This window comes from Moschus berezovskii, chromosome 23, assembly GCF_049115385.1.
Source record: "Moschus berezovskii isolate FMDL1 chromosome 23, NW_MosBer_1.0, whole genome shotgun sequence".
NCBI classification, from domain to species: Eukaryota; Metazoa; Chordata; class Mammalia; order Artiodactyla; family Moschidae; genus Moschus; species Moschus berezovskii.
In genome coordinates, this window is record NC_142482.1 from 61,028,148 (window position 1) to 61,055,882 (window position 27,735).

At 46.3% G+C, this 27,735-nt stretch overlaps 1 protein-coding gene across 3 annotated transcripts; it reads right to left on the minus strand.

The window, feature by feature from the left end:
• Positions 1 to 238: 238 nt before the first annotated feature.
• Positions 239 to 27,217, minus strand: PRP4K (pre-mRNA processing factor kinase PRP4K). Of its 3 annotated transcripts, none has more exons than XR_008683268.2 (16): positions 27,025 to 27,210; positions 19,021 to 20,217; positions 17,005 to 17,181; positions 16,486 to 16,641; positions 16,023 to 16,104; positions 14,571 to 14,781; positions 13,306 to 13,379; positions 12,218 to 12,308; positions 11,530 to 11,677; positions 10,458 to 10,595; positions 9,677 to 9,830; positions 7,022 to 7,136; positions 6,305 to 6,456; positions 5,299 to 5,385; positions 4,344 to 4,621; positions 239 to 4,014 (listed from the first exon to the last, which is right to left on the minus strand). XR_008683268.2 is itself a non-coding variant. In XM_055406298.2 (15 exons), the coding sequence occupies exons 1-15, from the start codon at positions 27,159 to 27,161 to the stop codon at positions 4,418 to 4,420; spliced, it is 3,123 nt and encodes a 1,040-aa protein (XP_055262273.1). In that variant the 5' UTR covers positions 27,162 to 27,217; the 3' UTR covers positions 239 to 4,417. The 3 variants fall into 3 exon arrangements, 1 of the variants encoding a protein (XP_055262273.1); XR_008683269.2 differs by having other exon boundaries at positions 239 to 3,379; positions 3,883 to 4,621; XM_055406298.2 differs by having other exon boundaries at positions 239 to 4,621; positions 27,025 to 27,217.
• Positions 27,218 to 27,735: the final 518 nt, after the last annotated feature.

Below are 27,735 nucleotides of genomic sequence, written 5' to 3' on the forward strand. Positions count from 1 at the left end.
TCTCCGCATTCCCACTTCTCAGAGGCACGTGCCAGGCACCGGGGACGTGGTGCGCAGTAAGAAAGTAAAGCCTGTCTTTCGGGAAGACAAGGAGCGGGAGTTGGGCGTGGGAGACAAGAACGTCTGCTGGGGCTCTGGGACGAGCACGTCTATGATCAGTGGGAGACAGCGCGTTAGGCACTGTGTTCCTCACTTTGCGTGTCGGACACGAAACGCAGGCAATGAGACAGCAGGAGGCAGCAGGTAACAGGTGTGTTTATTACATTTCCCTAGTAGGTCAACTAGGAACATCGCTGCTGAAGTACAAGTTACAACTCAAAGGACATTGGGAATAATTAGGACACATATTGAGTGTTTTCAGAGGTCAGCTTCCGTATCTTGATCACTAAATGGAAAGATTCTTCAGAAGAACAGTCCCTCACCCTACACGTGCAAGGAGAAGAAAAAGATGCCACGATGATGAAATCTATCGAAGTAACTGGAAAGCATTTTAAAAGTCAATTTGGTGCACATTAACTGACATAAAAAACAAATGAATTTGTAGTGAACACTTGTACAAAAATTCACATCTGAACTAAGATGCTATGAAAAAGAAAACACTTTAGGAAGCTCGATTTCTAATGCTGTCCTAACTAAGTGGCTCTACATTAGCCATCTGGCTTCCTTCCTATCTCAGCATTTAGAAAGGAATTCCTTAACTGCCTGGCCTGCATCTGAAGACGAGGGATCCCTGTTGCAGAGATGCTCTTTCTCCCCAGCTAGCTGGAGCTCCACTGTGAAACCACGATAAACTACAGGTGGAGGGGAGGCGGCGTGCCCCAAGCACGAGTCACGTCTCACTGCCTCCACCACATACCAAAGACGTGTCCCGAGCATGTCTCAGGGAAAGAAAGTGGTAACTACAGTGATAAAAGTTTTTTTTTTTTTAAACACAAAAATTATTTTGAGAAAAAGAGTGGAATGAAATAGTCATTGGGGAATAAAGGAGAAGGATGCTATTAATAAGAACTGAGGGTGAACTCACGCTGGGAGGGTCTTAAAGTTTCTTTAACCTTGGAGGACAACAGGTCCACCCGAAGAATGATCCTAAGATGCAGAGGCTCAGCCACTCCCCCAACTACACTCTGTGGGCCACGTGCTAGGACTTACAGACCCTCAGGTCTCACAATCACTTGACACCATTTCTGCCACAAAGTGAAATAAAACCTTCCTGAGAGAAATGGCAGAGCGGCCCACACAGGCACGCCCGCCTGCTGGGGACTGCCCACCACCTGGCCCCACACTGCAGGCTCACAGGGCTCTGCCTCAGAGACCACGGGCTCCAATACCACTCACTCCGTGTGCGAGGATTAAGACCGCCCACGGAGTCTAACGGAGGAGTGCTGAGCCCAGAACACCAGAGGCCTAGGGAACGCCCCCTCCCTCCCCTCGAGGAGGACCACGGCGGTGCTCCGGGTATGGGGCCTATGCTAAGACCACGACAGCAGCGGCTGGGCAGACCCCGCGGGTGAGCCGCAGTGGGTGCCCCAGGAGCTGAGCAGCGCTGAGGGCTTGCTCCTGTCCCTGGGCCTCGGCCAAGAAGACACGACCCCTGCAGCGGAAGACCGCCTCTGGGTGGACGCTCCTGGTGGCTGTGGCTTTTCTAGCAGGCACAGGGACCGATCCTGACAGCCATGCGCTATGTGGGTCCGCCCCATCCACACCGCTAACACTGCTAGATCTGAAGCCCCTTTCCCTCCGGGGGAGGCGAGGGCAGGGGCAGGAAGCGTGGTGAGTGAGCGCTTTACAATGAGCACGGGAGCGCTGCTCTCAATACCAAAGAGCAGTGCACCCTAATCCCCATGCTGGAAACTGAAACCCAGACAGAAATTAAATGGAGGTCTTGTCTCTTAAACCTCTTATAGGACAGAAACCTTAGCTCATGTCTTCTGGTGCCTTCATCTTCCACTGAGCTGCACCTAAAACACAAAGAACAAGTAACAAGCAACTTTGTTTTTTTTAAAGAACGCGTAACAGTTTCGAAGGCATAAGATGAACTGTTTCTAGTGGAAGTTAACTTATTTAAATAAGTATACAAAACGAAGCCATGAAAAATCACCAGAGACATACAGATGTAACTACTCTGAGTGACCATCAGCAGGAAACAGACTGTGCAGCATGTATATGACCACCAGAGCCAACTTGGTGGGAATTCGCTACGTTTAGTTCAGGCAGGAGAGCCGCACCTGTGAGCCTTGCTTACAAGGCCTCACCGCCTGAGGACGAGCACGCCTGGCGTTCACGTCGATTTACAGCTAAACTACAAGGAGTGGGGGGGGGGGCACAGAGTCAGAGCTGGCCTAGGATAGCATCTGCACCTTCCTGGCTGCAGGTCATTTCATGCCTTTAAATGGAGCAAAACCCACCAGAAGGATGCTGCTACTCTGATTTTCCATTCTTGAATGCACCAAAATGTGCATGCTTGTTGTAATTAGGTGCCTGGGTGAATAAAAAAATCCCATTTACAATTTTAAAATATTATGTTAACCTCTAAAAATCTGATTATTTTCCACACTCCTCAGGGAGACAACCATTAATTTTACCACCCAAACAGAAAAGATTACATTTCTGAAAATTCTCTGCTACCATGTTTAAAAAAGTTACTAATTCCTTTGTGTTGCAAAACCAAACTGATTGACATGATTGTGATTTAAACTGTCGCTAAATGTTTATCTACACATGCTGTCGGAAATAACCTTGGTAAGAAGGTGCAGCTGGTGTCTCAGCCAATCAGGCCCTGGAGAAGGCGGCGAGTGGCCTGTGCCCCGTCTCCTTTTCTCTTTCCGCACCATCAGAAGGAAAAGTGAGAAAACAGCAGAAACGTTAGTTAAATCCTGGACTCCACCCCATGACCTACAGGAACTACCTCACTACACTGAAAGCTGACAATACTGGTAGAATCTTTTGATGGGATAATTAGGATCCTAATTATTAATAAAATTGCACATTTCTGGTTAGCTTACACCTTTACCGAGTAATTCTTTCAGTTAAAGAATTAAAGGAAGAAACGCAAGGCTGCTTTTCATTCTGCATGGTTTACCTGACTTACCAGCAGTGAAGACCAAAGCTTTTAAAAATGGCTGCCAATGCCTCGTTCACAAAAGCCTTTATTGTCTAGCAGTGCATAGTGAGAACACACAGAAGTCTGCGTGGCCCACGCCACATGCAGCACAACAATCTTCACTTTACAGTAAGGGAGGGTCAGCTGTTTACGCAGTGGACAGCACTTTAAAGTCACATCCTTAAAGAAAAGCTTCATTTTACAAGAGAAATAAAAGGTAAAGAAGCAATTACCGCTTTTAAAAAGCAGCTGCTTTGTTCAAGAGTGGAAGGTTTATGCCTGTATTGAAAGACAACATGATCACAAATAATGAAAACAATGAACAAATGAAAACACTTTTTACCATAAAGCATACACTTTCAAAATGACATACAAATAGTTAAAAATTTCATTACGTTGTCTATCTAACTTTTAAATATGAGGACTTCCAGAATTAGGCCTCAACATTTTGTTATCAGTAGAGGAAACTACGCACTGTTTCTGTCACTAGGAACTGTATTTAACAAAACGTGTATAAAGTCTATATAGCAAGTTGATCTAAAAAATGAGTTGCTAAGAAACAGTACACTGAAGGCGCTCTCCATCAAGCGCACTCTCTGCAAATCGCAAACGTGATGAACAGAACAGAAACTGTAACTACTCCACAGCTGTGATGCCAAAAAAGAAAACAAGAGCAGCCCTCACACATGCAGGGAATTCTGCCCCAACACTAGCGTCCCTCCTTTTCGACTCTCCAGTAAAATGACATCTCACACACCAGTCATGTTGATGGCTCAGCTTACCTCCAGTGTACTGAATGCTGCACACAACCTGCTTTAAAAGAGGAGGCCGTCCCTGCAGGCAGGCTCAAGAAGGAACAGACCCCTTCGGCACTGACTACACCCAGGGCATGCTGCTGTGGCCTGCACACACACCTAGGAAAACGTGAATATAAACAGCGTTTATGCTGGCCATTTTATCTGAAGACCAAAATGAAGCCAAGTTTGCTAAAATAATCAACCACCCATGTTACTACTCATTTTATAACAGATGCTTTTTTTGTCTTTTATGTGAACTGCAACCATTTACATTAGCACTGTAATTCTGTGCAGTCTTGGCGATTAAAACAGTTCTACAGTGAGATTTCACATAAGACACAAAACAGATTAACTAACATTTCTAAAAGAAATATCACCCTTGGTGTTAATTCAAATATATCATGCTTCCTCAAATCTGCTGGAGAAATATTTATAAGTTTATATACATTAATAAACTGCTGTGAAATTTCTTCAGTCTTTGTATTTAATTACTCAAACCCTTGGAGCTTCTTCATCTCATTTAAATCTTCTCCTGGATGAAGGCATGCTGCAGGGCCTGGTTGATGCTAATCCGTTTAGCTGGGTCCAACATTAGGATCTGGTCCAACAAGTCCTTCAGCTGGTGTACTTTTTTACGTTGGTCTTCAGGAAGTCGCTGGCACCCAATCAAGTCAGCCAACAGGTCCTTAGTTGGATTAATGGTGCTCATGACAGTAACTTTCTCCTACAAATAATTTTTTAAATGTGTATCTCTAAATACATTACTAGACACATATAACCTCAAAACTTAAATGAAAAAGGTCAACCCCAAGTTAGCCATGATGGCTTTTTTAAACATGGTTCCATAATTTTATAAAAAGATCAGAGTAAGAACAGAAAGGAATTCTACAAGAATTCAAAAACACAGCTGGTGCGTGGACATAGGCGTGGGGTCTGCAACAGTGCATGCCCACTGGCCTACTGCCGGGCGCGGAGGGGCTGGTCCACGGAGTCGCAAGGAGGGGGACGTCCCCGCTGGGGACAGCAGGCTCTCTGAGGAATTAAGTACAGTATTTTACAGGTAAGAGGCGCCAGGGAAGAATTTCTAATCAGGGAGAGTAAAACAATCAGATTTGTTTTTAGATCTGGAAACAGCAGGGAAGCTGAATGTGAAGCCAGACCAAGAAAGTGATCCAAGGAAGGAGAAAAAGGCCTAAACATGACAGAATTAACTCCCGCTACGCAAACTTTTCTACGTCTCTTCACCTTTTCACCACCTGATGTATCTTATTCAGAAACTGGCCAACAGGAACAGGAACAGATGTGCTTCACAATATTCATAGCTCCTAGACCATCCAACACTCACTCCATCCATGAACTATCAGATGACCGTCTAATGTAGCACACCTGAAAGACACTTACCCTCTCGGTCACTTTATCAACCTCTATGTACATGAAGTTGAGGTTTTGATCAAAATGTTGGTCTTTAAACACGCCTTTCCGAATCATCTGGCAATAAAACAAAAGTTGGATTTTGAGCTCTTACAAAACAGTCTGATCTACCAATAACCTAATACATAAGTCACACAAATATTACTATTTAGTCTCTCTGGGTTTGCTTACTTATTTGAAAATGATCGCAGATTCCCTGCTCTTGAGAAAGTAACATATTTGGAAAAATATAAATGTTGTACCTAAAACTACTTAGTAACATGAAATTAATTTTCCCAGGCAATGAGTTAAATAAACCCATTACAATATCAAGTTGTACTTTCATTATTCAAAATCGAAGACTAAACACTTAAACCAGAAAACATAACACAACTGGGGCCTTGTCTCTTGGCAGTTTAAGAAACCTCAGGACATTTAAAAATGTTATGTTCTAGTAACAACCCTGAAATGACACCAGGTCAGACCTCATTAAAGCAAAAACCAACGTAATTTCTGTCTTAGTCTAAACAAGTTCAACACAAGAGAATTTGAATAGAACCTAACAAGATGTCATTTCATGTGACTTTTCTTGGCACCTTTTTCTTTGCCCAGCAGCGTCCAACCTTTAATAAACCGAGTGCCCTCAAGTCCCGCTTCCAATAGCCCCTGTGGTTCCCCGGTGACCAGGTCAGGCGTGCGCTCCAGGAGCACTGCTGCTCTGCCCATCACCCAGGGGCAGTCAGCAGGACAAGGGAGGGCTACACACAGGGACAGGCTTCAGAGGGGCAAAGGGACTCTCCCATTCTGTCCTGTGGCGCTCGGCTGCTTAGACCCACTAATTTAAGCACCGGAAATGAGAAAGAGCTCCGAATCAGCGTAGCCAGCCACCTGCCTCTCAGGAACTGGTCTTCACTCACCGGGGTGAGCATCAGCCACCCACGAATCTACAGGACGGTACGGCTAAGACCTTAAGGACAAGCCCACCCAAACATCCTACCTTATTTGGCATCTTTCCTTTGAGATCCATGGCGAGCTTCAACATATGGTTATTGGTTTTGCCAGGAAATAAAATTTTTCCAGTATAGAGTTCATATAAGGTACAACCTACAGACCACATATCTATACCATAGTCATAGCTTTTACCTATAACTGAAAACATAATATAGTTTTAATATACAATGATATTATCAACCAACTACTATTTATTTCCATCAACAGGGGCATTAATTTAACTCGGACGATATAACCATTATCTTAATACTTCACACTTCAGCATTAGTTTCATGTTCATTCCCACTAACTCTTAACAGGGACTCTTAAAAAGCTGAACAAATGAGGGCCTGGGAAGGAACTGAAGAGGCAGGAAAAGTATGTATTTCTTCCATCTTTTCATTTCACCTTTTGTGGAGGGGCTAACCAGCCTCAGCCAAGGCAAAAAGAGGAGAAAACCGCACAGGTCCCAGACAAGCCGTGAACAGGACGTGACGACCAGACTGGAGTAACGCGGGCAGTCTTCTAACTCCGAGGCCTTCCATGCCCATCTGCGACTCCTGCCACAGCTAACTACCGTCACCCCACCAGAGGAGGATGCAGGGCTCCTTTCCTTAGCAATGACCCGAGTGGTTGCTCAAGTGCGACAGGAAACAGTGCACAGTGAACCAGCTGCTTCCACCGCCCACAACGGCCCAGGTCAGGAGCACTGGAGGAAACTTACTGATTTCAGGAGCGCGGTAAAATCTACTGACAAGGTAAGGCGTTATGTCATTATCCGCAACATGTGAGGCTGACCCAAAGTCGCAGAGCTTTAATATAGTTTTTGATTCATTAACCTGCAAAAGATTTTATCGGGGAAGTTTGACTCAGGCCAGGAATAATTAAGACATAATCATAAAAATAATTGGCTTTGAGAAGTTATTTCCAATACTGAGAACAAAGTCACTCATTTAAAAATTCCTTTCCAAGTTATTTACAGTTCAATTTCCTAACTATAAATAATTAAGAGCTATAGTATTCTAATTAGTGAAAGAACTTTCTTCAACGAGGAAATAAGGGATATTACCAAGTGAATTATTTTAACCAATGCTGTTTAGAAAAGGGTGTAGTGAGAAAGCACTGAAGCCAAGTATCTTCTAAACCCCCCAGAACCCAAACACAGTCAGGTTATCACTCAAAGGAACATGAACATGGTCACTGAAGAGAGACCGGACTTCACTGTCGTTTGCCAGAAAATTAGGATGGCAACGAAAGCAGAAGGACTCAGATTAAATCTGGACAGAAACAGAAGAGAAACATTCTTCACCTGAAGCTGTTAGAGCATCCCACATTTAGCACTCAAGTCTTAAGAAAAATTAAACCCCTTAAGTATAGAGAAAGCATTAGTCCAGGAGATGTTAAACATGTCTGGCGAAAGTGACAAACACGAGCTCTATTGGTCATCGGTTTCCCTTCCCTCTGCAGATGCTTCCACATGCACAGCGACAGGGACACCTGCTGCGAAAGGCTGGAGGTGCTCCCATGCCTGCTGCCATCCTGAGTCAGAAGCATGTTCGGGGTTAACAAGTGCAGATAAGGCACATTCCAGAGTCCCTTCCCCCCTTCAAAAGAGACACACACAAATTCCGAGTTGGGACTTGAACTTGGCCTCTTGTTCCCATCCCACAGAAACCCAGCACTTTAAACAGACAGCCCCGGGCCATTCCCAGGCTATCCTAGAGCCTGGTCAGTGGTGGACTGGCCCACTACAGGTGACATCCATATAACTAAGACAGCAAAAGAAACAGTCAAGCACCAGGCTGCACCCGGGGAAATCGGGAAGAGAAGAGATCCTCAAACGCAAAGGGCTTCAACGGTCTTAAACATAAACTGCATTCAGCTCCTTAAGGATGCAGTTTCAACAATCACTGACAAAACCCCGGGGCCACTTTCAGGCGATGGTGGGTGGACGGAAGGCCTTCACCAGCAGCTGGGGACCCACACCCAGCACCCCTCATCCACTGGCCCTCAGGGAGCCTAGTGCACTACTCTGTCAGACCGACAGCTGAAATCCTGAGCTAAAAGCTTGGGGTTTTCATTATAAGCAGCTCCACGTGGTCTCTGATATTTATTTTCTCCTTTCTTAGGAAGAATGCCAAACTGTCTGAAATCCACGTGAAAACCTATACTAGTTAAGCACTAACTCAAAGATAAATGAAGTCTTAAAGACAAGCGGTTCTGAGACAATGACAAGTATCTCATTATTTAACCTCCAAGTGGTTAACTGAGACGCTGTTCACTGATTACTTTTGACTGGCACGTAGTTAATACGTTCTTTGGTATGGATGGTGTATTTTGTAATTCAAAAAAAGAGAAGAAAATTGGGGTAAAAGTCAATTATGAAGTTGATTAGGCAAGACTACAACTCATACTATACCTTCAATTTCACTGAGAATACTCATCTCCTCAAACCCCAAGTTACCTCAGAAATGCAGTACCTTACATACTCAGGCCAAACATAACAAAATGGAACGCCTCAATAATGTGGCAGTCTGGAAGCAAATAGTCTACGATATTTAAAAAGAAAAACGGAAATCTGAACTCAGCGCTAAGTTACTGATAAGGAGTTTGAAACACACTTTAAAGTAAACATGTGGAATGTACTATGGGCAGACAAGCTACGCTTCCCCAACCGTGAACATGCCCTCGACTCTTGACAGCATGACCAGGGCAGAGGAAGGGCTGGGGAGGGAAGGGGTGTGTGCGGACCAACCACCCCACTGGGGTGAGGTTTCAGAAACATACACACTGGGAAACCTGACCTCCACACCAGAAGCCACGCGCTGGGAGAGGCACGCCTTCCACATAAGGCCCAACCACACCTGGGCTTTCCTGGGCGTGGCCCCTGAAGCCACAGCTGCCACGGAGTAAAGAACACAGGACCAAGGTTATTCCTGGGCACCCTAAACTCAACTCTACGCATCCAGCTCAGAGAGGGCGCCTCCCTTAAACATCCCTCGCCCCATGGAACTTGAGAACAAAGGACGGCCTGCCTTGGTGAGTACGCCTGACTACAGCAGGGCCACCAGCAGCACTGCTGCTCAGACACCAGGGGAAGCCCGTCATCGCATACCCAAGAACCCTCCGGGGCTGGTGGACCCGAAACCCATCATCCACCGGAGAGGTCGGCGACAGCAGCCTACTCCCTCTCTCTTCATGCATTTCCCTATAACGCTTCACGGCCCAATTTCCAAAGTGAAAAACTGCTACAGGCATTTGTAATGGGTAATTCATACACGGAATGACTCTTGGAAGATGTAATTTCGAGGACACAGTGGTAATCATGTTACAGAAGGAGCTGTACAGATGAACAAGGCCGTCTGATCGTTTGACTTACCAGGATATTGTCTGGCTTGATATCTGCATGGAGGATATTGCATCTTTTAAGGAGTTTCAGAGCCAAGAACAACTGCTGACTATAGGATCGGACAGCCTTAATATGAAGGCCAACATCCTTACCGTATTTTTTTAACACCTCTCGTAAATTCATACTTTTAGGGAAAAAAAAAAAACAAAATCAGAGGTTAAAATGAAAAATGAAAATTTTAAAAAGCAAAAACATTTTCAGGCATGAAGTAAAATCAATTCAGAGTATGAAATACAATGAAAACACTGTTCAAGAATCCTCCCGCCCACTACCCAAAAGTTTGATAAATTACTCCACACTGAAATGAGAGCGTATGAACTGCGTGTACACAACACAGTTTCCAAAATGAAGAGAAGGGAAGATACACAGGGGTAAAATTCCCACTGACCTAAAATGGGCAGAAAGACGAAGACATGGATTTGAAGGCTGAAGTCATATTTCTACTCCATGACTCCTGTTCCTGTTCATTCTGGCTTATCTTTCCCTGAAGTGTTTACCTTCCAGGGAACACTCTGCTGGGCTCAAGGCCACACAAGGTGGGCACATGACACACAACACATAGCCAACTACTGTTTACACACTAACAACTGTGGAGAAGCTAGCTTTCACCAACAGTTAGAAGACAAACTCCAGAGTCAACTGGAAAAAACATCAAACACCCAGGAAACTGGTCATAGCATTTGTCTGAACTGAGGATGGCGAGATAAGGAAGCCGAGTCTTCAGGGTCATGTCCAGGTTCAGGCGTCGTACCTTAGAGGCTCAAACACCAGGCACAGATGCTGTTTGTGATAAAAATGTCTGAAGAGTCGCAAACAATGGAACTTGTCATCAGGATCAGCATCATTAAGTTTTTTCAAGAATTCTAATTCTTTTAAGCCAGTTTTTTGCCTGAAATGAAAAAGAAAATTAGGTCAAAACTGGATACATCAAGAATTTAGGAAAACTATGTATATTTATTTTGTGTCTTTAGTGATGTGTACTAATAAACAATCTGTTGAGGAAGGACACGTCTCCGCGTCATTCACACAATACTTCTCACTTGGCCAAATACTGTTTTCATGGAGCTAATTTCCAAAATAATCAGTGAACAAAACAGAAACACCGAGCAACAGACCCACCTTGCTCAGAGGGCAATCAACCCGGCACATTTTATCTCAAGATGCCTTGATGCAAAGATCATCCTCCAAAATTCTAGTTACGATTTGACAACAGGCCATATTTTAAGCTAGTGTCTATAATACAGAACTTGAGGACTTCCACTGAACTAACCTTCTAAGCCCAGGGCAGCCCAGGACTTCAGCATAAATCCAGACACTTCTTTCTAGTGCTCCTAAACCAACGCTAAGTTGACTTTAATGCAGCTCAGCATGTGGCACAGATTGTGTTAAAGCAGTGTGGCAATGACCTCATTGTTCATAAAGAGAAATGGCAACAGATAAATGATGCGAAGGATTCCCAGACCTGAGTTGTCACCTTTGGCAGGCCATATGCTTGGTGACAGCTAAGCAACACGACTCTTCGAATCTGCACCTCTGGTCTCGGGCTCATGACCGTCAGTCACGATCAGCCGTAAGATAAGGGGCAGAGAGGAGGGTCTAAGCGGACAGTTCACACTGCAGGCACTGAAACGAACTGAATACAGCCAGCCGACAGTTCCACAGTGTCACATGGAACAAACGTGGCTATGAATTAAACACCCACACAGAGCTGCTCTGCCGCTTTATGAGCCCCAAGCTGTCCTACACAGACTGCAGTCACTGCTTAAAACACGCGTGTTTGTGAACGCCTGTGCTGAGCTGGTTTCGTAGCTCCCTGAACTCACATGAGCTCGTTGTTTCTGATGATCTTCACGGCCACCTCCTGGTTGGCCCTCGCGTTATCCCTGGCTCGGACCACGTTACTGAACACACCTTGACCCGTGTAGCCGTACACGTTGTAACGCTTATCCAAGACTTCACCTATGTTCACACCTAAAAAGGTAAAACACTAGAATTCTGACCATGACACATTAATGAACAAAACTATGAGACATATCAGATCAAAAGGCAGGAAACACAGCATGCTAATATGTGCCAAATCTCTCCAGTGTGCTTGGCTTCCTGGACACCAGAGTCCCAAGGCCTTGCCTCCACACTGCATGCTAGAAGCTGCAGGCCTCCAAGCACTACAGAAGTTTCAGGAAGCACCCCCGGCAACTGCTGACGCCCCTGACCCCGAGGAGGCAGTGCCGCGGTCGTTGCAGTCTGGCGTGACGGGCACCGCCCCCCTCCAGAGGATTACCCGAGGCCTGAAAGTAACAGAACAGATTCAAGGTGCACGTCAGGTCTCGTGCACCTCAGTCTGCGAGGCCTCTGGGAGGGGCACGGGCACACGTCGCTGCTAGTGGTGCCACTCTCAATGACGGCACTGGGTGTGGCCTCCAGAGTCCGCCCAAGTGGGACGGCCTCGAGCCACACAGCTTTACAAACAATTATGATAAACTCTGAAATGAGTAAGGACTGTGAACTTACGGTAATAGCCTTCTGCATCAGTCCAGTTATCCCTGAGGTTGGGATTCTCTTTGAAATCTTTTCCAATGCCAGCAGCCCGCAGACGCGCACTCTGAAATTAAGGGAGTAACATGAGCTATTTACCCCCAATTTAGGCAGAGGTTTAAAGCACTTCTTTTAAACTTTGACAAGAAAATTTTATGCCAAGTTAAATGAACTCTTCCTATGACTTACGTAAATGCAACACATGAGAAACACGACTCCTAGGCCTCTTGTATCGGGGGAGTGCTCATGGAAAGAATTAGCATTGCCGTCACGTTTCTTCTACCACCCTTTTCATGGAGCACCCCGCGTCTCTTCCCGTCTCCATGCGAAACGTCACTGGCTGCACTGCACGAGTACCTGGTACTTTTAAAGGCGTGTTCCTTACGCGTCCCTCTGCAGGACACCCGGAAAACCCTTCACGTCGGGCAAACGAAGGCGCCAATACTTCAGCTGCCTCAGAGTCACTGCGTCCTCTCCTAACCGTCTTCCGTGTGCGCGGCTCACAGTAGACGCGACTTGCTATCGAAGCCGGTCGCTGGTGTCCGCGGGGCCCTGGATGCCGCTGCTCACCCCAGTCCATTTTCTGTCCCCTGTTGTACGCTCTCTGTGTGGATGTGTGTGTCCCCACTCCCTGTCACCAAAGCCTCCATAGTTCTCACATCTCCTAAATCTATGATGGAAATGGTCTGCTACTTTTGAGACCATTTCTCAAGAAAAAAAAACTGATAAAATGTTTAAAAGAAAAAATTTCTTAACCCAGTCCTTACAACATTCCCAGTTCTTCAATGAATTCCATTAAGCTCCAAATCCTAAGTTTCCGATTGCCTACCACACAGAAGCGCAGAGTAGAAGGCCTGAAAATCCCCCCGTCAGCGCCACGCAGAGGCCTGTGACCCCGAGAAAGGCGCTGCCTCACGGGGGGGGCGGCCGCGTATTCGCGTCCCTCTGTCTGACCTCCCTGAAGCCCGATTCCTTTTCCTCACTAGCTGTGTAACGCCACCCAAACACGCATTTGCCACACGCACTTATTTCAACAGTTATGTTCTTATGACTAAAATACTCACATCAAAATAGGCAGCAAACATATCATCAGATTCTGTAAACATATCAGGTGCCAACAGCTTCTTCTGAGATGAACCTGAATGGAAATTAGCATTAGTATTTGGAAAATGGAGAGATACAAACTTAAACACAAATAATAAATCAATGGAAAATCACTAACAACAATTCAAACTTTTTCCTCTTGTGTATCAGTTTTTCATTAAAACCCATGGACAGGGAGGCCTGGCTTGCTGTGATTCATGGGGTCGCACAGAGTCGGACACGACTGAGTGACTGAACTGAACTGAATATCACTTCATAGCCCAAGATACATAAAGCTATCCACTTTTCACTGACAATGCATTTCAGAAAATTAAAAAGCCTAGTACTGACACTTTCACCAACGCTGAACTAACATGCTAATAACTAAGCAACAGCTGGGCTCGCCAGGTGGCTCAGTGGTTAAGGAAACCACCTGCCAATGCAGGAGACTGGAGCCCCGTCCTCTGGGTTTGGAAGATCCCCCGAGGAGGGATGGACGACTCGCATAGTCCATTCTCCTACTATCAGTATTCTTGCCTGCAGAATCCCACGGACAGAGGAGCCTGGAGGGCTACAGTCCATGGGGTTGCAGAGCTGGACATGACTGAGCACACCCAAGTAACAGTTATATACTACCAGGAAAGCTCCTCTTTAAATTGCCAATTCATACCTCAGAAGGTTAAACCATATATCCGGATTTTGATTCAAACTAACGATGCTGGGAAAGGTTGGGGGCGGGAGGAGAAGGGGACAACAGAGAATGAGATGGATGGATGGCATCACTGACTCGATGGATATGAGTTTTTGAGTGAACTCCGGGAGTTGGTGATGGACAGGGAGGCCTGGCGTGCTGTGATTCATGGGGTCGCGGAGAGTCGGACACAACTGAGCGACTGAACTGAACGAACTATAGACATGAGATATTTAAAGATCATCAGTTTTACCAAGTGTATTTTAGAAGCCTTATCTAACAGAGATACAAACTGGACTTTTCCCAGGTGAAATCAATCATGGCTTGGATTTGCGTTCAAATATTCTAGTAAGCAGAACCAAAGGTACTGAACATGTAGCTGGACCAAGTGTGAGCTCCAGTCACGGTTATGGGGACACTCACTGGGGTGTTCTGAACATGGCAGTCCTTGTCCCCTTCCCATCCCCCCGCCCCGAAGAACTTCTCCTCTGTGTGAAGTGGCAGACCTAACCACCTGGGGGAGAAAAGCACAGGTGAAACAGAACTCTAACTCACCATTGTTCTGTTCAACGGTCATCAGATTATGCTTGGCTTTGACAGAGGCCTCGAACGTGTCGACGTTCTCACGCTCGTACTCCTTGACGTCGGCAGCCACGCGCTCCAGGATGTCGTCGGGAGAGGGGGAGCGGGAGCGGGGGCTGCTCTGGGGGCTGCTGGGCTCGGACGGCACCGACAGGTTGCTGTCGTCAGCCAGGTACTTGTATTTCTGCAGGAACAACACAGAGCGTCACCGCCGCCGGCCGGGGAGCTGCGCCGACACCTAAGTGTCCAACACTGCTAGAATAAAATGAAGGCACCGATGCCCCAGCTGAGTTAGATCCACAATCCCTTATGCATAACTCCAAATCCACGAAACTGTGGGAGGTTTCCTATGTTGGTGCACATCCATCAGGCGGCAGAACCTGACCTGAAGACGCGACCCTCTGAACGCTCCCAGTGAGAACACGGGGCCTCACAGCGAAACACTCCCGCTGTCTGATAATGGGGTGCTGGCTCGCCCCCACTCAGGGGCTAAGTAAGATACACGTATGCACCACATTACCTTTCTACAATTCACATATCTCTCAGTTCTGAAGCACATCTGGCCCAAAAGGTTGGAGATAAGGGATTGTGGACCTGGGTAAGAACAGAAAAAGATTCAACCAAGTCTTCAGGGGGACCCAGTAACTGTTCAGTGCCAGTTCCCACAGTGCCCCAGTGAGGGAAGTCGCCTCTGGAATTCTAGTCACGCCCCAAGTACTCTGGCAATTTCAGTTCTGCCCTTTGCTCTGAGAGGCTGTGGTTGCTCCAAGTTCACACAGGCTGCTACAACCCTCCTTTCCTTGTCTGCTGTCCTCCTTACAGCACCCAAGCATCTTCTGCGTCTTCCAGAATTCTCTCAACTCCACCCTCACCTCCCATCACATGATGGTGAGGAAAGGTACTTTCCGAGAACGGCCCGCTCGCAGGGCCGCGTGGCCAGGGAGAGCCGGCAGCCTTCTGCGCAGCTCACCGTCTAAGGCCGACGTGACGCCCTTTCCCACCCGACTCCTCCATTACTCAGTTTTCAAGGACTCTTAAATTTATTGAGACGTTCCATTTAAACATACACATCTGTATTAGAAGATCTACCATTTTTACTAGGTGTTAAAGAAAAACCTTTCTCATGTATAACAGGCTATAATATATACAATTTTTATGCTAAAGGAAATTCTTCCAAGTTGTACTCATTTATGAGGGTTCTCCTGTTTATCAACATTAAAAAAAAGAAAGCACACTCCAAATTTTGTCTTACAAAGTAGAGCTTTATACGGGACTCCTATGTATAAAAAAGATGACTTCAATTTTATTAAGAAACTCTCTTTTTTTTCACTACCTATTCAAGTGCTCTGCCAACACTTCATTGTTAAAAAACCCTTAGTTTCGTTTAGGTAGCGGTTATTTAAGGAATGTGACTGAAATCGATACCTGAACGATGGCCTGTCTTTGTATCCTTCTCTGTTCTATCAAGGCTTCTTCATCCTCCTCCTCTACGTCGAAGTCTTCAAGGCTTAGGAAAAGTTACATCCACACATGTTAATTCCAAACATCCTTAGAGTCCAAAACCATTAACTTGCATACATTTAAAAAAATAAAAGTTGGAAAACGTCGGTCATCAGTAAGTTTGAACAGAAACCTTAAGCCACCTCACTCTAGCGTTGCTTTTAAACTGTCCTGGTTTGGAATCCCGGCAAGTAAATTTACCCTTCTATGTTTCCTTTTCCTCCCCACCTATTTCACTGCACAAAGACTGGAAACAAAAGAAAAATTCTTAAGCTTAAAAGTCATCACTAGCTGTGATCAAAATTACAGATGGAAATTAAAGACTTTCAAGTCACACCATGTTTGTCTAATTTGCAAAAAGGAAGTTATAGGAAAGTTCCATTCTTACTTGTCATCAGATGAAGATTCCTGCTCGACCTTCATTCCTTCAGAAAGACTTCCTTTAAATTTGTCTTCCTTTACTTTGCTTCTGCTCCTACGTCTACGACCACCCCGTGATCGAGACCGCCTTCTCAGGCGTGATCTGCTCCTCCGACCTCTGTCCCTATTTGAGGAGAACAAAGAGATATAATACATATAAAAGGTCAATTAAAGTTAGGGAGGCTGCGAGTGTGCTGGGGTAGAGGTATTACAGCAACTCTGCACTTTTCAAAAGCTCGATTTTGTTATAAATCCAAAACTGTTCTAAAAATAAAGTCTTTAAGGGGCCAGCGGAAATGTTTTAATAAACACTGATTTAAGTTTAAAGCAAAACTCAAAAATCTGTGTGTGTAAAATATGTCATGCTGGCAACAGAAAAACTACATGGCATCACAGCTACAACGTTTCAGAGAAAACCGGTTGTTAAGAAAACCTACCCACTGAGCTTCAAAAGCTTCAGTCTGATGGATCAAAGGGGAGTCGTTACCTTCTCCGAGGAGACCTGCTTCTTCTTCTGGGAGACCGGCTCCGTCTGAGAGGGGAGCGAGACCTCCTCCTAACAGGAGATCTACTGGCTCGTCTTCGAGCTGGAGACCACCTACTGATCGGGCTGGCGTCCTTGGACCTTTCCCGCCTACTGAGGATGTCATCTCGAGGGCGTGTTCTTAAGGGAACCAGATACAGGTTCAGAGAAGAATAAATCAAATCAGAATAAGTGACTTTCTCCTACATGTTAATAACACTTTAACCTAAAGATTGCAAACACAGAATAATATGTTTTGTAACAAAAATTCAGGTCTATTTCCTCTGGTCTCACAGAATTTGTAAAGATTACATTGTTATTTATTTATAATTTATTTATATGACTTATCTGATTCTCATTTCAGATAAAACTTGCCCAAACAAGGAATAATATTCCATTCCCTTGGTTTGAGGACTGTCTTCTTTCTAAATTGTTGACATTATCTTTGCAATTAAGAGCCTTATTTTTAATGAATCAATTAAGAATAAAATCCCTTTACAATCAACATTAACCTTAGAAGAGAGGAACTATAGGTAAGAGTTAAGAGAAAACGCCAGTCCACCAAGTCATGGAAGTAAATACTGGTATAACTTATCTGGAAGGAAATATGGCAGTGTCTTGCTGAAATATAAACATATGGAATCTTAGACTGTGCAATTCCACTTCTATGAAACTACCCTAAAAGCAGCTTTACACAGACTCAATGGATATCTCTGCACACGATTGTGAAAAACTGGAACCAACCTTAATTTTCATCAGTCTCAACAAGGGAAGTTAAATACATTATGATACATCCACAATGTGAAGTGTCATGTTGTTATTATGTAACAAACAATCCTTATATGCTGCCACACAGCGTTTGATGAGAAAGAAAACCACTGCTACCATGGATGGTATGAATCCTCTCTAAGAAGTCTGTGCACAGAGAAGGGGCTGAAGCGAGACTGCCGCCTCAGGAGTGGCGGCCGAGGAGGGACGGGAAGAGCGAGTTTATAGGCTTCCTGCAGGATTTAAACGTCTCTTCAATGAGCATGCATTTATTAGCATGCACTTCTTCTGTAAACTAACACTAAAAACTTGTTTCAAATATTCAACTCTAGTCCCTTAATGAACTCGTAAGAATTTCCTTTTCAAACCGAAAGAGAATAGGATCCTTAAGAAAAGATATTAAGATAGTAACACTGTCTCTAGGCAGAGCTACAGGCAAGGGACCATTCCATCACTTAGAAGTAAAGAATCAACAGTAGCTCTTAATGAGAACTGCATTCTTGAAGCTTCTCAGAATACAGGATAATTTAAACTTCAACATCAATTCATATTTATACCCATACACAGTAGATGGCTAGGAATTCATGAAATTATGAGACAAGAATTGGTGGATCAAATGTATTACGTAAATATGAATTATTTTTATTACGACTGATTAAAAAATCATTTTTAAGAGCTCTTATGTTTTTCAACAATGAGACTACAGGTATATGAGTTAATAAAAAAATTTACCATTTTCAATTGTATTTTGGGGACCAAAAAACCAACTGTAGTTCCAACTATACTGTTAGGATTCAAAATCACATCAGTTCAAAAGAACAGACAGGTCACAATCCTTAAACTGATACCTCCACTTAAAAAATTTGCAGCCCACACTATTCGAAGAACAATCCCTACGCTAGAAACTAACACCTTTCCCATAAAATGCATAGACTCAGACTTATCAACCAAATTACTTGGATTTAAAGGTGTGATTCTTCACATTAGATACTAAATTAAGAACTTAAAAAAAAGTAAGTCCTACATTTAAAAACCACCTACAGTCAAGACACTGACAGAAGCAAACATTAACATAGTTAGCAGACAGGACAGGATTATATTGAACACTATAAAACTCTTTATCACCTCTGTTTTTATCGTCCACAAGTCTGAGCTTCTCCACTGAAATCTGCTGCAAAGGTAGGAACCACTATGGCTCTGAAATCAAGTTACCTTGGAGAAGAGAGGCGTCTCCTTTCGGGTTCCCTGCGTTTTCTTTCCAAGGACCGGCTCTTTGCTCTCCTACCAGGAGACAGGGTTCGAGAAGGTGACTTGCTCTGCTTAGACCTCCTATCATTCAGGAGTGGGGATCGACTTCTCCTTGACTTATCACGCTGCTTCGGAGACAAACTTCTTCTTTTGGGACTGCGACCAGGTCTTCTACTGGGTGACCGGTTTTCTTTCCCAGAGGAAGCATCTTTAGAGGGAGACTTGACTGGCTTCTTCTCTTTATCGGCTTCAGACCGTTTTGATTTTCTCTCTTTGGACCGTGACCGTCTGTCTTTGGATTTACCTCTCAAGTCGACTGGGGACCTAGATTTCTTGCCTCGATCACGACTTCTACTTTCATTGATAACAGGGGATTTTTTCCTATCCTTTGACTTAGCTTTATCTTCGATTTTAACCTTGTCATCGACAGGAGATCTGGCCTTCCCAACTTTCTCTTGAGAGCGCCGTCTGAGGGTGGGCGACTTGGACTTTCTGGCTTCATCTTGAGACTTACTTCTTTTGGAGGGACTTTTCGACTTTTTCCTCTCCTTTGACTTGCTCCTTGCTGCCTTCTCTTTAACTATTTCAACCCCTCCCTTACTTTTCTTTTTATCAGACCTGTGTCTAGTCCGTTCTTTGGATCTGCTTTTACTTCGCTTTTTTGTACTGTTTTTATTGTCCACAAGTTCAAGCTTCCCCTTCGTACCTGAGGACCTCGCGCTCGACCTGTTGCCATTCCGCGCCTTCTCATGAATCTCCCCCTCCTCTTCAGAGCCGGACTCGTAGCCTTGCAGGATGAGCCCCATGCCCGACTGGACCTTGCCCTCCATGAGCTCATTGTCGAGCTCGGCTTTGATCAGGGCTCTCTGCTTCTCCAGGTCCTCCAGCAGGGCCCAGTCGTCCAGCTTCGCCCGCTTCGCCGGGGACGCGCCGGCCGCGTCGGGCGCGCCGGCCGCCTCCTTCCTGCGGTGCTTCTTGTGCTTGCGCCGGTGCCGATGCCTCCGCTCCGCGTCCTCCTCCGAAGGCCGCTTGTGCTTCTTGTGCTTGCCCCTGTGTTTGTGCTTCTTCTTCTTGTGGCGACCGTGCTTACTCTGGGACTGGTCTTCGGAGACTTCTCCGTTTTCTTCATTAACGCTCTTCTCAGAATTAGCATCTTCCATCCTACAAATGTATCAGACACATTGAAAAGACACATTACTTATGGAGCATTCGGCCGTAACAAAATAGCAATGGTAAAATATATCTCCGTGTGATACACGAGGTTAGCCACTGAAATAGTTTATTTCAAAGGTATATGGCAAAAACTAAGCTGAACAGCGATTTAACTTTGTTTCTAATGGTTGAACTCAAATACTGAAAGTATCAAAGGAAATACATAATAGGGGAGGTTAACAAAATTATACTTAGTAGAAAAAGGAAATTCAAACCAGTAGTTTTCTGCAGTAAGTTAACACTGACTTTCTTAGTCACTCAGTAACTTGGTTTTTAAACCAGCATTTCCCATACCACTGCACACCTAAAGGAACCTGCCCATTCTTTTTCCACAAAATATTAATAATGACACACATTGGGACACTAGTCTCTTTTTCCCACTTGGAATTCAGAAACACACACACACGCATATCACACACTCATTCTGGGCCTGTAAGCAGCATCTTAGCCACTGTGTGCCACAGCAGTACCCGCCTCTCTCTGGGCAGCATGATGAGATCACCGCGCCATCCTGCCCTGGGCCCCCACCACGGACACCGTCTGCTCCTGACCCTGACCAGCCGCATCCTCAAGGCTGAGGCTCCCGGGTCACCAGAAGCAGGTGGTCCTCCTCCTGACATCCAGTCAGAACAATATGGATTATTCTGCTCAAGTCCTTCAAATTATATTCTCTTGTACTTTTAATAAGTTTAATGTTTGTACCATATACTACAAAGAGCTCCTTGCAAGTTAAGAATTAATGGGTCTATTCAATCTCTTTTAACATTTAGAAGAAAATCACCTACACATAAATGTAGGCATTAAGTCAGGCAACAGGAAAATAAAAATATTTTGTTTCTCTTAAGGAAACTTCCAGTAGAAAAGAATCACATGCCACACTGGAGAACTGCAATGATAGACCTGAGTAAGGGCATTATGGGAACGCTGACAGATCACTTCAAATCATTTTGAAACGGTCAAGGACGGTATCTTGTGGATCACTGAAAAACCCAAGCGATTTGTTCAGCAGGGACTTCGGGGGAGAAAAGTTTATCAACAAGGTATTTATTTGGATTAAAAAATAGGCTGAGTAACACTGACCTGAAGAATGAGTATGAAATTAACCAGAAAGGTTAAGGGGTATCTTAGAAAAAGGAAAAAAGATCGAAGTTGCCAGGATGCCAAACTTGGGGAAGAGACTAGTCTAATGGAAGCTAAGCTCTGAGGTGAAGCGATTCCAGGAGACGGAGAGATACAGCACAGGATTCTGGGAGCACACAGCTGAGACAGTGGACAGGCCCAGGAACTGCAAGGTCAGGCTGCTCGACGGGCGGTCCCCAGCCTGGTTTCAGTCCTCAGTAAACTCGGCGGGGCAGGGGCACGACACAGTGGAGGGTGTCTGCAAAGTCACTGGCTCACAGTAGTGAGGGGCTGTGGAGAACACACAACCACCACACGGCAAGAGCTTGGGATTCGGGGTGTCACACCACCAGCGTCCGTAGGTGGTGTGGGTTAAGGGGGAGGAGAAAGGAGTGGAGAGCTGCAGAGGAGGCTCTGTCAGGGCTCAGCCTGGCCTGACTTCTCTCTAACGGACTGTAAGAGGACACAGGATAAACAGTGTTCTGGGATCATCAAATTTTCTCAAAGACCTGGAAAAAGACAGTGTAGTATCTTTGTATATTAAACAGTACCCAACACCATGGCTCTATTAAGGAAGCGGGGACATCATAGATTTAAGGTGACGATACAGAGGCATTCCAACTCTCTTCCTTGTATAGGTTACAGCCTCATACAGATAGCCGTCTCCCTTCCCTAGACTCTCCCGCCGTCCCACAATCCAGAAGGAGGGGTATAAGTCAATTTTTCTGAACCTTGACTTACAGGGGGAAAGTGTGAGATAAATAGAACTAGGCTAATTTCAAGATATAGAGATAGGCAGGGAGGACCTTTATGAAGGTTGAGAATGATTTTCAGGAATATAAAAATCTAAGTGCCCAAAAGTACAAAATTCTACTCAGTAAGCTAGAACTCAATCTAAAGACCCTCGAAGAATGCCCCAGAGAACGGACAGCTGGGTGGAGCTGTGTGGCCTCAGTGAGTGTGAGCTTAGTGGAGAAAGGAACGGTACCCACCTCCGAGCGCACGGCGAAGACCGCACAGTTAACACGTACAGCTCATGAGGCCCTGCACAAACCTCATGCCCAAAGTCAGTCATGCTTATTCTTCAGACACTGGGTAGATTGACTCCTTGTGGCGCTGGGGAGCTGCCCACGGACACTCAGAACGTGACTTTAAGGAGCAAGGGTCCTGATCAAACCACCTGGTTGTGATGCTGCCTGCAACGCGATACCCCCAGTGTGCCCTCAGACAAGCTACTCCCGTGCCTCAGTTTCCTCCACTGTAAAAGCTGGGCAAATAACACTGCTGACCAACCACAGATATGTCACTGCAATGAGTTCATACACATAAAAGCAGTCACACCAAGTGCTCAAGAAGTGCTGTCTCTGCCTGTGTCCCCAGGACAGACGTGACGTCACATTCAAGGAGGCAGACAGGACTCATCTGAGGGCACGGGCACATCCAGCTGGTGCAACAGCTGACGTCAGGGCTCTTGCTTCTGCCTGAAGATGCTTTTAAAACATCAGGTAACCGTCATCCTTGAGAGAAAGCTGATTACTGTTTCCTGCCTCTTTCAGAGTAAAAACCCGAACCCTTCACAAGACCTGTAGCATCAGCCAAGCCTCCCTTCAGCTAAGCCCGTCACCCCCCCACAGCTCTCCTCCCCACCACGCAAGGGCCTGGGCGCCCCCCAGAAGCGACACCCTGCTGGTCCCTCACCTGCCTCAGGTCCTGGCTCAAGTCCCACTTTCTCAGTCCAGTTTCCCTGACCAGCTCACTTTAGCAACCCCCGCCCCATCACAAACATAGGCCCTTTCTCCCCTCCACTGTCCTCCACCCAGCACAACTCCTATTTGTGTCCTCCTATTATAAGCCCTGTGGAGCAGGATCTTAATCTGTTTAGCTCACGGCTCCATCCCTGAGGCCCAGAAGATGATTTAACCCTGAGCGGGTACTCAGTAAGTACTTCTGTGTCAAGGGGATGATTCACAGAGTAACAACAGTTGGCTCGGTGTTAAAGAATCATCTGCCAATGCAGGAGACGCAAGAGAGGTGGGTTCAATCCCTGGGTTGGGAAGATCCCCTGGAGGAGGGCATGGCAACCTGCTCCAGTCTTCTTGCTTGGAGAATCCCGTGGACAGAGGAGCCTGGCAGGCCATGGGGTCACAGGAGAGTTGGCACGACTGAGCGACTAAGCCACAGCATGTGGAGCGGCATCGCGGGCCGCAGCGGGTTCACGCTGCCTGTGCGCTCTCAGCTCTTGACGGGGAACACTTCGTTTCTGGCTCACTCACGCCTCCAGCGCAGACGCCTATTTCTTGACCACAATACCCTCAAATGATTTAAATTTAATCACCTCCCCACAGAAAAATCTGCTCTTCTAACCCTTTGCCAATGCTACTTATAATTTACAAGTTTTCCAAGGCATTCCAAATCCAAATACTGAAGGGTTTACCTTCAGAGGAAGTAATTTCTTTCAAAAGAAAACCTAGCATCGAAAGTTTCCGAGAATCAGGATCAACATCACGGTACCCAAAGTTACTGCAGCCAGTCCCAGGAGTAATCCCAGTTTTCACTGTAACTTAATGAATGTTAATTCAAGAAATAATGACTAGATTACTAATAAAATGCCACCTAAGTGCCTTAGGGCCAGCGAGCTTAACCTTAACTCCAGAGTTCTCCTACACTGGGGTTAGGCAGGGAGCAGACCTCCAGCCTCTTCTGTTGATCTCTTAAAGCAAATTCCAAAGAAAATAACTGAAGTCTGACAAGGCACATGAGGAAAACCTGAATCCAGCACGTCAATGGCACCCATGTTGCATATAATGAGCACGCTTGTGCCTGGTCACTTAATTTAGGCTCATTAACAACTTCCTTCTAAAGCTTCAGGAAAAGGTTTCTTGTAAAGAAACCGGATCACCTTCTTGGACGATTTACATTTTGCAATCTAACCCTACGCATTTAGTAGATATACTTCTGTACCAAACTGGTCTACAACAGGTTTGTCATAAACCAGTACTTACTGAGAGCTGAGTAACATCCTTCAAATCTCATTTGGAAGAAAAGCTGCATTCCGAGTGCAGACAGCATGGCAGTGTCAAACAGTATTTACTCATAGGTTAGCTTATTTCGTCCTTCAAACAACCCAGAATCTTGGGGCATCTGGCACAATAAAAATAGCCATGGAACAACTTTAAAATAAAGCGACCAATTACCAACCACTAGTATTATTTTAACTTCCCTCTTCACATATCTTTTTTTCCAAAGAATATTCCTAATTACATTTCATATGAGAGGCATTCAATTCATGCTTTGGAGCTGGGGGCAATGGGGAGCAAAGTGAATGCCACTGCTTTCGACAAGGAAAATAATTATAACTAAGACTGTTTCTCTGACACTTTAATACAGAAGTAATTAATTAATTAAAAGACTCCTTTAATACAGAATTAACGTACATGCAAAAATAAGGATGGATTCAAAAGACCAACTAGTCTCAAAAGGAACCATTCCACCCCCGTTCTTTCCACATGGGATATGAAATTCCAAACAGTTGGAACTGTCGTATCATAAAAATGAACCTTTTGGTGATACTGGAAATAAATAAAAACTATTTCAAATGTTAAAGGCTACTAATATTTTTAATAAAAGGAGCCACACCATAGGCCTCTGAGACTGGAAGCACGCTGGTTAGGAGCAGGGCTCCACAGCGGGGCTGCCCGGGGGTGGCCCCTACACCTGTCACTCAGCGTGACCCTGGGCAAGCTAACGTAGCGTCTCTGCGCTTCCAGTTTCTCAACTGTAAAATGTGGGGAGTGTCAGGACCGCCTCCACAGCCCTGTCATAAAGACCGAATGAGGGAGTATTTGTGCAGTACCTGTTCAAGTAAGTCAATGCGTATAAAAATTTAAACGCTTGAAACTATGAAAAAAAACTGAGCTAAAGACATCAACAAATTTAAAAGCCACTAAAAAGCATTCAGGGAGCTTTACGCTTTCAAAATATTCCACTTGGAGTAGAGTCCATGTAACTGTGAACTCCTCAGTGTGTCTTCAAAAAACACCTACTCAGATGTTACAGTTCAGCATTCACTGTGGGCAGCCACCATGATACTTGCTTTCCTAGTAAACTGTCATTTTCTACATTAAAACGTTTCAAGTAAGTGGAAGTGGGACACACATAGATGGAATGTTCTGTGCGTACCAAGTGTGTGGGGTGTGTGTACGTGTGTGAGAGTGGGGAGGAGCAATACAGTTCATCTCAGTGCCATTCACACTGGAGGAGCCTGAATAACTATTATTAAATCTAGTGTTGAGTATCTAAATAAACATGGCTGCATTCCTCCTGAAAAGGAATCTAAACCGCCCCTGAAATCAAATTAATGGACATTATACTATAGAACTTTAAACAGATTACTAGAAAAATCAGTTGCATAGCCTAAGGTTTTCATAGATCTTCTCATGAAGCCCGGACAAGGCCTCACTGTGAACTCCGTGAAACACAAAAAGAGGCAGTCTACCTAAAACTTCAGAACCCACCTGCCCTCTTTTAAGTCAGATTGTGAAGATAATAGAACAGCTTTCAGAGGCCCTAAACGAAAAACTTCTGGTAACTCTCTTTGCCTAGATGAGCAAAGCAAATCCCCGAGCAGTCTGGCACTGGACGCACAGCGGTGAAGCGATGGGCCGGCTGGGGAGGTGCAAAGATTTCTCCTCTTGTCAGTCCAAAGTTGCTGGGAGACTATCTCTACCTCTTTCTTAAGACAGCTGGAAACAAATCAGATAATGAGGAAGCAAGCAAAAAAAAAAAAAAGGGCGCTACAAGAATACTGAATTAAAATCCATTCTCTCTTAGGTTCCTGTGCTTTCCTAGCAAACACACGGGAAACAGAACACACTGCTGTCAGTTAAGGGAAGGGTTACCCTAGCAGAATATACGAGGATGCGTCCACTCGGCCGCATCGATGCTTACGTTAGCTTGATTACAGACACGAAACGCTCGGGTTTGCAAGTAGCTGACCATTCCCACTCCTTATTCCACTGGGGCTCCCAGAGGACTGCTGTAAACTCGGGTCAAAAACTCTAGGCCTCAGAACCGAGGACTTGGTCTGACTTTGCCTCGAGTTTGCGAGCCGGCAGACCAGCTGCACCCGGCGGAGGAGGAGAATCGCCGAGGGGACGCTGCGGCCGAGCGCGCCGGGCGATAAGCAGGGCGCGCCCCGCCGGCCGCGGCTCCGCCCGGCGGCCCTCTGCTCCCGGTCCCCAGCCCCGCAGGCTGGCACGGGCGGCGGCGCGGGAGCCGCCTGCGGGGAGGCGCGCTGGGCTCGGCGCCGCGCGGGCCGCCCCGAAGGACCCGCTCGTCGCCTCAGAGGCGGGCCGGCGCGCCCGCGCCGCGGCCTCGCGCTCGGGACCCGAGGAGGCCGCGCGCGCCCTCGCCTCCCGGGCAACGCCGCTGCGGGCCGCGGCCGCCCTCCACCCCGCAGCCGGGGCCCCCGGGCGGGCGGAGCGCCGAGGCCGCCCTCCCGCGCCCCCGCGGCGCCGCGCGGGAGGCAAAGTTTGGCCGCGGCCGCTGGGCCGCCAACTTTCCCGCCCGGGCGGCGCTCCGCCCGCCCGCTCTCGGCCGGCCCCCGGCGCCGGCCCTCCGCGCCCCCGGACAACTCACTCGGGCTGCTCCCGCAGCGACGGCGCCTCCGCGGCGGCCATCTTGAACTCCCTGACTCCTCGGCGGCGGTGGCGGCGGCTCCGCGGAAGGCGGACGCCAGGGGAGGCGGAGGAAGAGGGAGCGGGGCCGTCGCGCATGTGCCGACAGCGCCGGGACCCGTGGAGCTCGGCGTCGCTCGAAGAATCCGGATATACAAGTGCATCCGGGGACGGGGCGCACGAGCGTCGTGACGCACTTCCGGAAGGGGTGGGGCCGCGGCGGCGCTGGGCGGGGCTTTAGAGGTGCGCGCTGATTGGGTAAAAACGGTCGTCAAGTTCTAGGAACCTGGAGAGGGGCTGGAAGGCAGAGGGCTCTGCGTCCTGGGCGCAGTTCCGAGGACTGGTCTCGTTGTGGCGCCCAGACTCGGTGAAGATTTTCAAGCTGGGCAAACAAGATGATTTTGCTTTTTGAATGCCTTCTTATCCCTTAGATAACTCAATGTGAAGCGGTATTAAGAGAAAGTTTGTAGACAGGCATTTTGAGAATACTGCAAGCTCGGGCTGTACCTAGAACATAGAGAGCTACTCGTATTGGCACGTTCGTTTGAAACTTTTGGAACTTTGTTTCAGGTTTGGCTGAGTCCGTTACTCCTGTCCAGGTTCTCTGGACCCGTAAACTGAATTTTTTAAGTAACACTCCTGGTCCAAATAACTTTGTGTGAGCGACTGAACT